General features: G+C 33.5%; 1 protein-coding gene across 7 annotated transcripts in view; it reads left to right on the forward strand.

The window, feature by feature from the left end:
• The window catches only part of SHOC2 (SHOC2 leucine rich repeat scaffold protein), a 93,302-nt gene extending 80,557 nt beyond the window's left edge, over window positions 1–12,745 (forward strand). For all 7 annotated transcript variants that reach the window (XM_055352124.2, XM_031015725.3, XM_055352122.2 and 4 more), the window contains 5 exons: window positions 3,986–4,174; window positions 6,597–6,719; window positions 8,311–8,448; window positions 8,779–8,896; window positions 10,688–12,745. In XM_055352124.2, the coding sequence (XP_055208099.1) occupies window positions 3,986–4,174; window positions 6,597–6,719; window positions 8,311–8,448; window positions 8,779–8,896; window positions 10,688–10,896 (777 nt within the window). In that variant the 3' untranslated portion in view covers window positions 10,897–12,745. The remainder of the gene's footprint in view (window positions 1–3,985; window positions 4,175–6,596; window positions 6,720–8,310; window positions 8,449–8,778; window positions 8,897–10,687) is intronic.
• The last annotated feature ends 544 nt before the right edge of the window (window positions 12,746–13,289 follow it).

Consider the following 13,289-nt stretch of genomic DNA (forward strand, 5'->3'; position numbering starts at 1 on the left):
ATAGCAGGGTAAATAATTTGGTGATTGAGATTGTCTAAATAATGAGTATGCTGTGAATGTACCACCACCGCTGAAGTAACTCCAAACAAGAAAGAATGGTTATATGAACCTATTAAGTTTTATGATTATTATTTTTTTAATGTAAAGAAAAAGGGAAAAACTAGGAGGAAAGTAAATGTGCTGTATTCTACTTTAGCACCATGTAAATCTTTCTCATTTCATTTTGGGAACTGACAGTAAAGGTATTAAGGAAAAACTATATGGCTGGTTTTAAAATTCAGCTACCCCACCCAGTTCAGTTATAAAAAGAAAGATGATAAGTGATACAGAATGCACTATCATCAAAATTAATATTAGCAGTAATTCTCCTGTGACTCAAATTATTACCTTGTTTATGCAATAATATTAAGGCCTATTTAGTATAGAACAATCGCCAGAATCTTTTTTTTTTTTTAACACATTTTTAGGTTTTGTTGATTCTATTAGAAAAATATTTTCACTTATTTTGCTTAGGGATTAATTGGGTAAGATATAATACTTTTTTTTTTTTTTTTTTTGAGGCAGAGTTTAGCTCTCGTTGCCCAGGCTGGAGTGCAATGGCGTGATCTTGGCTCAGCTGCAACCTCTGCCTCCTGGGTTCAAGCGATTCTCCTGCCTCACCCTCCCAAGTAGCAGGGATAAAAGGCACTACCATGCCCGGCTAATTTTGTATTTTTAGTAGAGATGGGGGTTTCACCATGTTGGCCAGGCTGGTCTCGAGCTCCTGACCTCCAGTGGTCCACCCTCCTCGGCCTCCCAAAGTGCTGAGATTACAGGCGTGAGCCACCACAGCCAGCCAATATAATACTCTTCTTTTAAAGTTGTCTTTATCAACATTATTAGTCTTTTACTATTGACTTTCTTTTCCTACCTATTTTAGCATGTCGACAATGGATGTTTGCTTATAGTTGTTCAAGCATGTCTTTCTGTAGTAATGTAACAAAAGAATTGTGGACTTATGCATTGATTGAGCTTTGCAGAGCCTTTTTTTGTAACAAAAATGTCTTACGTAAGTGCTGCTACTATGTTTTGACTTGGTAGTTTTTCTGAGTATGTGTGTGTGTAATCGAATTAAGAACAAGGGTTCTTTAATAAGGCCAGGCGCCGTAGCTCATGCTTGTAATCCCAGCAGTTTGGGAGGCCGAGGCAGGCGGATCACTTGAGGTTAGGAGCTTGAGACCAGCCTGGCCAACATGGCAAAACCCTGTCTCCACTAAAAATACAAAAAATTAGCTGGGTGAGGTGGTGGGCACCTGTAATCCCAGCTACTCAGAAGGCTGAGGTAGGGGAATGGCTTGTGGCTTGAACCCGGGAGGCAGAGATTGCAGTGAGCCGAGGTGACGCCACTGCACTCCAGCCTGGGCAACAAAGGGAGACTTTGTCTCAAAAAAAAAAAAAAAAAAAGAGTGAAAAAATTTAAATTGATATATATCCAGTCTTATTGTCAGTGAAGTGAAACTAATAATTCCTGGGTACCTATTAGGAAATACGGATTTTCCTGGGAGCTTGTTAGAAATGTGGACTCTTGAGCCTCGCTCCCAGTCCCACTGAATATGGGAAAGTATGAAGTCATAATTTAAAAGTAATCAGTGTGCTTTGGAAGCAGCATAGTCCCAATGCAAATGTGAAATTATCTGCATTTATAGTAAGGAAAACAATAAAATCCATTAGACAGCACTTATGAGATACTCAAGCTGGGTTAGGCAAGAAATCATGAAAGTGATTTTCAATAAGGGCGTATTAAATAGCTGAAATCAGAGCTGCTAAAATGACTATTTTGTCATTTGAAGACTGTCTGAAAATGGACTTATTTTAATGTAGATGTATACATATAGAAAAGGAACTAATAATTTGAACCACATATTCCCAAGGCTTGAGTCTAGTTGCTCTACATGTATTGTCTCATTTAATCTTTGTCATAAACCTACTATTATTGGAGTATCCTCATCAAACAGATAGCGAAATAAGGCTTAAGAGAGGTTATATTTTTGGCCAAATTTGTTACTTTAAATATTTTTCTGGAAGTATGGTAAGAGGTATATTATCTAATTAATCCACCAAAGTTGACAAAACTTAGTAGAAGGTGTAAAATAGAAGCCTAGATGTGTCTGATTCTAACAACAACAAAAAAAATGATAAGCAACCCCTGCTTCACAATGTGACTAAGAAATGAGAGCTTGAAGAGCTGGCTTCTTGTTGCCCCTTCTCAAATATACTCAGTATTAACATTTTATCATAAGAGTCAATTCAATAAAGTAAGTCAGTTGTAAGAATAAAAAGAATCACATTTTTTGCCATGAGGCTCAGTAAAACTCCTTTATTTTCAATCGTGTAGCCTGTAGAGATTTTTCCTGAATTGACTGCCATGCAGTTTTCTTGCCACTGTTTTACCTCTGTTGTTCCTTTTGTTTGTGTACAACAATACACAAATTTTAAGGGTAGCTTCTTAAGGTACAGTATAAAGAACAAGTTTCAGTTCTCTGTATAGTTATATCCTCAATTATATAGTTACTTCATTCCTTCAGATGGCTTTGCCAATTATACTGTCACCTCAAGTACTAAGTTTTCAATTTGCTGATGGTGGACAACTGAAGTTTGAACATTATTTTAAAAACATACATACCTCATACAGTGCTTGCTTCTCCCTGCTTGTGCTTTTACTTTGAATCTAGAGTGTTTCTTCTATTTCTCTGAGTATTTTAAAATGTTTTCATCCTTCAAGATCTAGCTCACTGTCAACTTTCATCCTATTTTTCCAGTTATTCCGGTTTTCCTTGCTTTGAATTTAAATAGAGAAAGGACTTAAAATTTAAGCACTTACTTCCTACTAGGTATTGTTAAGTTATTTATGTATTTTATCGCTTTTAGTCTTCACTATGACCAATAAAATATCATTATTTAAGAAATGATACACTAGGTTCAGAAAAATAACTTGCCAAAGTCACAAGCTATTTAAAGATAGAGTCAGGATTCAAAACAGTTTATAGCCTGTACTAGGATTTCTCAGATGTTAATGAGCATGCAGATCACCTGGGAATCTTGTTAAAATGCATATTATGATTCAGTGGGAGTGGGGCCCAAGAGTCTGCATTTCTCACGAGCTCCCAGGGGATGCTGATATTGCTCTTCCTTGGCCCAGACTTTGAATGGCAAGAGCCTATTCTATATAATTGATTATTAATTATATACGGTCGTATATTATTTTCTAATTATTTCTTACCTATGTACTTCTATAAATAGAGCTTAATCTTCTTTACCGCAGAGATTCTTTGGTAATACCTGAATATTTTAATACTTTGGTTAAATGGTGAGAGGCTAAAGTAGGGGAAGATGGGGTTATGTGCTAAGTAAATACTTGTTTAATGGGTACATATATGCCCTCAGAAATTTTACCATATAGAAAAGTGGTGTATTATACAGTATCAGGAAGCATAACCATCTACTGAATTTAATGGTTCCTAAAAGGAATCATTATGTTAATCTTAATAATTTAGAGATAGGTATATGACTAAGACTGGGTAGGATTGGTCACACAGCCAGTGGCAGAGACACGGCTCAGACCTGGGACTGTCTGACACTAAAGTTTCTGCAATGTAGAAGTTTCAAATTAGTCACCCATGAGGCACCTCTCACACGCAGACATGTTTTCCTTACTCCATACAGTGTTTTAAATAAATTGAAGCCAAAGAATAAAAATTGGGAAAATTTTCTGTTTCCTCCTATAAAATCTGGAAATCTACATTGGTTCCACATTTCTGCAAGGCACCAATCTGCTAGAACTGTGTAGTGACTGTCCCTGTAGAGAAGTGTCACAGACTGCCCCAACCAGTCTCTGTCATTTGTCACCCCCAAAGCCCTTTGAGGCATTTGTGTTGGGACTGCTGTTCTATAAAAAATGAGTCTCATCACAGTTCTAATTCTTATGTTTATTTCATTTTTTTTACAGAGTCTTTTATCAAGTCTTGTGAAACTGAATAGTTTGACCTTAGCTAGAAATTGCTTCCAGTTGTATCCAGTGGGTGGTCCATCTCAGTTTTCTACCATCTATTCCCTCAACATGGAACACAATCGAATCAATAAAATTCCATTTGGAATTTTCTCCAGAGCAAAAGTATTAAGTAAGCTGAATATGAAGGTAAGCATATATTTGTTTACTAGGGAAAGGAATTGCTTTAACTGGTACTTCCAATAATATTTATGTTTTCTCTAATTGTGTGGGGAGTGGGTACTTGTACCTTGCTGATGGGTCTAAACTGATCATAAGACATGTCAGGGTACTTTGTATCAGATAACAAATATCTTAGAACTGAGCATACCCTTAGGATTTTGTCCTAAAGAAATCATTGTCCAGCTCACTGGCTGATGCACCTGTAATCCCAGTGCTTTGGAAGGCTAAGGTGGGAGGATCCCTGGAGGCTAGGAGTTCAAGACCAGCTTGGACAATATAGTGAGACCTTGTCTCGCAAAAAAATTTTTAAAAATTATCTGGCCTGTGGTACCAGCTACATGGAAGGCTAGGGCAGGAGGATTGCTTGAGACTGGGAGTTCAAGGCTGCAGTGAGTTATGATGGCACCACTGCACTCCAGCCTAGGCAAGAGAGCAAGACCCTGTTCCCTATCCCCCCAAAAAAGGAAATATGAATGTCTATAAAAGTATAGTTGTAGGGATATGTATTGCAGAGCTATCTATTTCATAGGTACCAACTTATTAATAGAGATTTAATTTTGTTAAGTAGTTTATCTTTAGTGGAATACTGTAGAGCCATTAAAAATCATATTTTGGTCTAAAAGAACACTACATACTAGTTGAAATATTCTCATTTTATCAAGTGGAAGAAAGTTAAACATGTAAAAAATCTCTTCCCACCCAGAATTTTTGAAAGCTGTTTTTAATATGCTTAATTGTATATTAAATATCTTTAGATTTATACATGTAGCTGGTTTTTGCCAAAATGTTTAGAGATCAGAATTATTTATGGGTGAATGTTAGTTTCCTTTTGCTTACTCACTCTACAGTGATCGAGTTTCACCTTTGTAATGAAATTCATTGCAAAAGGAGAAAACAAATGGAAAATTATCAAGTTCAGTGATTTAATTTGTACTGGACAAACTTTAGGCCCAAGGAAGGTAACTGAATTGGCCACATAGCTAATAGTATTCTTCCTGTCATGATGAACCATTTGAACATAGTTGTGGTTCTTTAAACTATAATCTTAAATGTACAATTTTTAAATTTCATCCACACTGGCTCATAAATATGGTATGTATCTTTTATGATGATTCTTTGGAAGTATATGATAAGTAAACTAATGGAAATTCAAGATACTCATACAGTTTTAACAATTGTAAAATTTCTTGTTAATCAGTCTGGTTATATGAGATTTAACAGTGGTAATGGTGTTGATTCTGAACATTGATTTTGTGGTAATAGGCTTAAAACACAATGGTTCAGGTGTTCATTAGTTTATGCATTTGCATGTAAGTAACAGTAAATTTTTAAAAATGAAAATACTTTATAAATCATACTATAAGTGTCAGTAGTTTAGGCATAGATAGGTACTAAGCTTAAATATTAAATAGATAACAAGTTTAAATATTACAATAAAAGAAAAAGTGGGTTTTCAAATGGATGCTTGCTACTTGGGATTTCTTTTATGGGTCATTTTGTGTGAAATGAGACAATCCATGTGCAATGCAGCAAATTTTAAAGATACAGATTAACATAAAGGATATAAAATAATACTGCCACTGAGAGGTAGCATCACTGTTAACATACTGACATACATCGTTGGTGTTGAGCTGGATGGGGTGTTGATTATCCTCTCCCAATACCAATACCCCTAATACATAACAATGTGGTACGAGTTGTTATTAATGAAAGTATACTTTATAAGTGAATAAAAGTGGCATACTTTTTTTCTGTGGACAGCATTGTCTAATTTTTAAACCAAATTAAGACCGTATTTACTGTTTCCTCTGTTTTAGTGATGAATATATTTTACCATTTTTTTCTTATGGATTTTTAAAGTGAAATGGTAAATACCTGATTAGTGTTTTAATGATTTAATTTGCTGTCTTTTTAAGACTGTTTTTCCTCCCCTACTTTACTGCTCAGCACCTCAAGAATTCCTGAGCTCATTCTGGTTTCCTTATGGGCTGTCATTAGATGCGTCTTCTTCTATTGTTTTCATATCTTTATTTGAGCATTTATATTTTATTCAGTGATTTCTGCATATTGTGAAATTGTAAAAACATCATATTTATCATAGGATCTTTGAAATCTCCAGTGTTTCTCTGTATACTGTGTTTTTCTATTTCCATTATAATCACATAAGGAACAAACTTCCAGTTTAACTCCCAAATAAAAGCCTCATTACTGTATAAAATCTTTGGAGGCTTAGAGTTTTCTGTTGCTGATTTTTTTTCTTTCTATATTTAAATATCAAAAAGGGGAATAAGATTTTGTTTAATTAAGAATTCTCTTTCCGAAATGACAGGTATATATAGAACTTTGTTTTTGTGATTCTACCTTGGATGCTTCTTTTTGTCTTTGCCAGGACAATCAGTTAACATCACTTCCCTTGGATTTTGGAACTTGGACCAGTATGGTAGAATTGAATTTAGCCACTAATCAGCTCACAAAGATCCCTGAGGATGTGTCTGGTCTCGTTTCTCTTGAGGTTAGTATAAATGAGCAGTTAGAGAACCTCAGAACCTTCCATACGTATCTCATTTAAAAATTTCGAATTGAAATAAGCAATTTCTATTTGGGTGAATGTCATAATTAGAAATGTTAGAACTCACTTAAACATACAACCCTAATTGGATAATGAAGTGTTGACTTAGGTAGTCTAGATTCAGTGCTTTTGAATTTCTCTTGCCTACTACAAGTTGGTGTCTTTGAGTGCCATAAAGTATTAATATCTCTAAAAGAAAAGTTCTGTAAAAGCATCTTTTAGAACAATTTTTTTCTTTATTCTGTTTAAAAACTACACCATTGTCTACCAAAATAATTATCGATTCTCAGACTGTCATTTAGAATGCTTTATCATACTTTTTCGTCCTAATTACCGACCTGCTCTTTTATTTACTCACTGATTATTGTCTTTGTTGTAAATCTGGTATGCCTATTTCTAGCCCTCTAATTTTAGTCCTATTGTTTTCTGTATCTAGAATGCCCTCTTCTCATCCCCTTAATTTTTTTCTTTTAGTATGTTTTTCCATAATTAAAGATCCAACTTATTTTCACCTCTTCAGTTAAGGATGATTTCTCCTGCTTCTGAGTTCCTAGAGTTTTCATCCCTTTGATGAAAATGCTTACTAATAGTAAATATATTGCTTTTTAAAATTTCCTTCATATCCATGTTTTTTAAAGGTCTAATTTTTAAATTATTTAATAAGGTGAAATAGTATGGTTTAATGGCTAAAAACATGGGCTTTGAAGTCAAACAAAGCTGAGTGTAATTATCTCTGTATATTTATGTACTTAACTTGCCCAAGCTTCAGTTTCTTAAGCTGTGAAATGGGGATAATAGGAGTATCTACCTTGTAGAGTTGTAGTTAGGATTAAATGCAGTAATGCACATAATGCATTCAGTATAGTGCCTTGCAAATAGTAAAATCAAGTGGTGACTGCTGTTATTATTTTCTCCATCTTATTGTATTTATTTATTATGGGTGGTGTAACATTAGGGAAAATAAACGAACATAAAAACTTACCCAGAACCTTACGTATCTGTTGTACCTATTGCTCTTTCTCCCAACCCAGTATTGTCTCCTTACCTTTCTGCTAGTTTGTAACTTTATCGGAACAAAGGCTATCTTCTCTGCCATTTTTCCCCCCTTCAGTATCTTCCAGGATGCTTTCAGTGTAGTAAGAACACCACAGATAATAAATAGAGTGGATTGGTATAGCAAGTTTAGAAGTTAGCTTTTACCTTCCTTAAGTAATGGTTTGTAAGGGATTTTGAATAAATAGTTTCCTATTAGATAAACATTTGTAACTATTGAGTATTTTTTTGAAATTTCATTAAAATTAAATTGCTTCTTTTGTTTTCATTAGTTTTGATATAATCAAATAAAATCTCTTTTCTAATAACTATGGTGATTTTTTTAGAAAAGTTAAATATTTTATATGTTATATAATTGAACATTACCCTTAATATTCACTGTTTGGAAAATTAGCATTGCTTAATAGATTTTAAGCCACACAATGACAGTATATAATTTCATTTCATGATTTCCTAAACATTATCAATAATTTCTCATTAGGTTCTTATCTTATCAAACAATCTTCTAAAGAAGCTTCCCCATGGTCTTGGAAACCTTAGGAAGTTAAGAGAGTTGGATCTAGAAGAGAACAAATTGGAATCCTTGCCAAATGAAATTGCATATCTTAAGGATTTACAGGTAAACATTATGCTGATGGTTTTGTAGTTTTATAAAGTTTTTGGAATCTCTTCCAAATTCCACATTTTTCTTAAGATTTTGATGTAATTCTTGGATCAGATAGACTTTCCTATTCTAGTATTAGGGCTGAGTTTTATGTTCATATAACCTGGCTTTGGTTTCCTAACAAATGGTATTTTGTGAAAGAAAAATATGTAATGTAAGTGATTCTCATTCTATCCAATCTGGTTTCCCTGTTAATTTATTTTATTGTTTAGACATATTATTTTCAGTTTACATTAAATGTAGGAAATATATTTGTAACTCTCTTTTATTTTGTAAATCTTTTAGAAATTAGTCTTGACAAACAACCAGTTGACCACTCTTCCCAGAGGCATTGGTCACCTTACTAATCTCACACATCTGGGCCTTGGAGAGAACCTACTTACTCACCTTCCTGAAGAAATTGGTATGAACCCTGTGAATGCTTGACTCTGTACTAATAATTTGCTCTTGTGCATTCAAGCAATATTTCAGATAAATATGACAAATCTATTGTTTTTTAAACTGAGGTTATATCAGGCTTAAGATTTTTTTTTTTTAATAGAGCACCGATGTTGATTGTTGATTGGTTTTGGTTAGGTTTCCTAAAGGCTGTTAGGATTGGTTTTAAAATTAGTACTGTATTTGAGAATGTTTTGGAATACTTACATTTCTAATAGGTTTTATGTATAACCTCAATTTAGAAGTTATTTTATATTCCTTCTAAATTTAAAATTACACAGGCTTGAATTAGTAATGTTTTATGTCAAAAGAACATTTCTTTATGAGATTTTAGAATTAATATTAATATTTAACCAATATTAACATTTGGGAATACTTAACATTTTCCAGGTGTTTTCATTTCCATTATTTTATGTAATATACATGACCACCTGGAATTTTAGACAGTGCAAGTTGTAATCTTGCTTTATAAAGAGAATTACTTGATTAAGGTCACATGGTAATTAAATGTTAGCTTTTAAATTAGTAATTCTATGCATTAATGTTTTCCCATCTATAGTGCACTGTCCCACAGGAACTATAGGTTAGTAAACACTGCATGTTCTCACTCATAGGTGGGAATTGAACAATGAGAACACTTGGACACAGGGTGGGGAACATCACACACCGGGGCCTGTCGTGGGGTAGGGGGAGTGGGGAAGGATAGCATTGGGAGATATACCTAATGTAAATGACGAGTTAACGGGTGCAGCACACCAACATGGCACATGTATACGTATGTAACAAACCTGCACGTTGTGTACATGTACCCTAGAACTTAAAGTATAATTTAAAAAATGGTTTTGGAGATAATTGACAATTCAAAATCTAGCCCTGCTGCTTATTGGCTTTGTGACTTTAGATAAGGTATGTAAACTCCCTAAGCCTCAAGTTTCTTACCTGTAAAATAAAGATGATAATAGTAAGTTCTCACAAGGTTGTTCTGAAGCTTAAATAATATCTTACATGTAAACAAATTGATTACATACTAACTATTATTTCTGTTATTTTCTAATAAATGCCACTGTGAAATATTCTGAATTTTGAAATTTAAAAATTGGGAACACATGAGGCAAATTTACACCTATATTTCTAGTATATTTATTCACCTGATCTCATTTAATTGCTTGAGACATTTTCCTAGAGAATACAAGTATCCTAAGAGAAAATTTTTAAAGGTCTACATAAGTCAGTTTTTGGCTTACTGCCATACATGTGATAACTCTTAGTGAAAGGTTCATATTAAGTAACAGATATTTTGCACATAAGAAATTTATTAATTTGAGAAAATGTTACATCTACAACAGAAAAGTGGTTATAGAGATTGAATATATAATAAGCTCACCTTTGGAGTTTTAAAATATATATAAGTAAATGTTATATATGTGCCAAACTATCCCAAACAGAATCTCTGGAGATGGGGCATATGTATTTTCAAAAACCTCTCCAAGCTTGAAGACCTACCATAAAGGAAGAGGTTCTAATTTACTTTGTATGGAGTGTGACCTGGACATTAGGAGTTTAAAAAGTCTTCCAAGTTGACTTGAATCTGCAGCAAAATTTGAGATCCATGGTTGTAGAGTTTTAAAGCTAAGAAAGGAGAATAAAAGGAAATGTGTGTTCAGTATATGTAATGACCAGAACAGCATCATGCCTGGTTGAACTTTTAAAATAGCAACTAATTTTTAAAAAAATAATTGATTTTTTTTTTAAACAGGTACACTGGAGAACCTAGAAGAACTGTATTTGAATGACAACCCCAACCTGCATAGCCTTCCCTTTGAGCTGGCACTCTGCAGCAAGCTTTCAATCATGAGTATTGAGAACTGTCCACTCAGTCACCTTCCACCTCAGATTGTTGCTGGGGGGCCTTCTTTCATCATTCAGTTCTTAAAGATGCAGGGTCCATATCGTGCCATGGTCTGATATAAATCTGCTGGTCCCACACACTGTTCAAAAATAGACTGCCATTAATGTTTCTTATCTATATCTGTATCTATTTATGTAGATATTGGTATATGGCAGATTTATAAAAATTGCATTATGTGTTTCTGCTAATAGAGGAATCATAGCCATTTAGAATTTTTTTTAAATTCTGTACAAAAGGCTTATATAAGTTTTCTTTGCTGAATTTGGTGGATGTTTTTCTGTTGTGTAATCTGATATGCCAGTTTGCTTAAAACATTTGCCAACACATTATGAAGTTATTAAATTTAAGGGACAGAGGTAGTATAGTTAGATATACTTTCTCTTAGGAAAAATAATGGGCAAAAAATTTTGTTGCAACTTTTCATATATATTTTCCCCTTACCAATTGTTGTATCCTTATAGTATTGTAGGCCCTGAAAGTAGAATTTTTCTTTAACTTATTTTGAGATTTGAGATTTAAATTTTATGTATTGTTTACAGTCAGAGTAAATCACTGGATTTCTTTTGTTTGTTTTGATTTGCTCTGTTTTATTCAGTCAAATCTAGAGTTTGAATCCTCTGCTAAAGAATTTGCATCAACTGGTGTAAACAGTGGAAGGTATTTGCTTGTTAAAAAAAAAAACTGGCAAAGTGAAAAGATACAGTCAAAAATCTAGAATTTCTGTAATTGTGCTTCTCTGACAAGTTGTGAAGCAAAATACCTGAAGTGAGTCTTTGGGTAGGGGAAGGGTATTGAGACCTTTTCTAGTATGAATATTTTTTAAGTTTGGGGGAAGAGAAACTTGTAGTGAAAAGGAGTTTTTTCATTCCTGAAAGTTGCAGATCCACAAAACTAACAGGATAATTGGGCAAATAAATTACATATAAACACACACAATCTATATATGTATATACAATGCTATATAGATATGTATTTATTATATCATAAACTACAGTAGGTAACTTTAAGGATTTCTTCCTATCCTTGTACAATGACATGAATGTCTTTCTTTGAAAACTGCAATGTATGTATGTTTCAAGGTTATTTAACAGTGTACTATGGTTTTATATCTTGACTTGCCTTGTACATCTTTCAGTTCTGGAATATCTGTGTCTAAGCACAATATCTTCACACTGTGCTGTATTGCTGCTGAACTAAATGCACTTTTCCCCACATATGGGGCACTGGCTTCAAACAATTCAGTTCAGTATCATTACTTTTAATCTCATCTTTCCTTTCTTGGTAGTTGTTAATACAGTTATGGAAAAGAGGCACATTGCATAGAAGCCATTGGGGAGTTCAGTGGAAGTTCTGTAAGATGTGCATGTACTATTTGATGTATTTTCTTTGCTTCACTGCTTTTAATACTTAGCAGTATTGTTGGTCTAAGTCAATTTGATTATTGAGGAGTCTCAGAGCAAGGTGCGTTCTAGATGTCATCCTAAAAAACACTTCATATATAATTAATCACTATTTTGTATAATTACATATTGCTGCTTGTGTTTTTTTTTTTTTCCATTTAGTTGGGCGTTGTGTTTTACACAAAACCATTTTTGAATTAAGGCTATGATATTAAGATAGAAATTTGGACTGTTGTTCTGCTTTTCCTGGCACTCAAATTCATGACTAGTTTTGAGGTCAAACCTATGTTCGTAATTAGAGATTTTATAAGGATCAACTAAGAAATGGAAGGCAGGTGAAGATATAAAACCCTAGAATGCTTAAATGTGCTGTAAAACTATTGTAGATGTCACTGGATTTTACCAAGTAATATCCTTTCTTTCCTCCCCCCCCCCCCCCATCTACTGTGGCTTTTCAGTTAAAATTTTGTTTATAAAAGGAATTTGTTTATTACAGCTCTACCTAGAGCTTGTGTGTATGTGTGGTTTTTTAAATCTCGTATCCAGGTGTGTTTATATATTAAGATGATGGGACTTGAACTTTAAAGGTAGTAACTAAATGTCTTTTCTTAAAAAAAATGGTTATTGTTTCTTAAAATGAAAATACAGTTTTTAAAGCATTTTTGTTACACCTTTATGTTAATCTGTAACAGTAGTGTAAAACGATCAGTCTTACATGTAGAAGTCATGCTGTGTGTAAACAATATAATGACAAGTTATAAAAAATTTTAAAGAAGTATAAAATGTATATCCTCTGTAGGCTGTCACCTTGTGAGAGCCCACAAATTTCATTATTTCCCCAGAAACTAAAATGGACTCTGATTAAGATATCCCTGTGAAATCAAGATATTTAATATTTAAATAGTTTGAATATAATAAGGGATATTGTTGAAGACTACATATGAGCTAACACTTTTTCCTGAAACTGCAATGGGACTAATTGGCATATCTAAAAATTTTCTTTTCTTTTAAAACAATTATATTTAGTCTCTCCATGAGACTCAGCAAAT

Source organism: Gorilla gorilla, chromosome 8 (assembly GCF_029281585.2).
Source record: "Gorilla gorilla gorilla isolate KB3781 chromosome 8, NHGRI_mGorGor1-v2.1_pri, whole genome shotgun sequence".
NCBI lineage: Eukaryota > Metazoa > Chordata > Mammalia > Primates > Hominidae > Gorilla > Gorilla gorilla.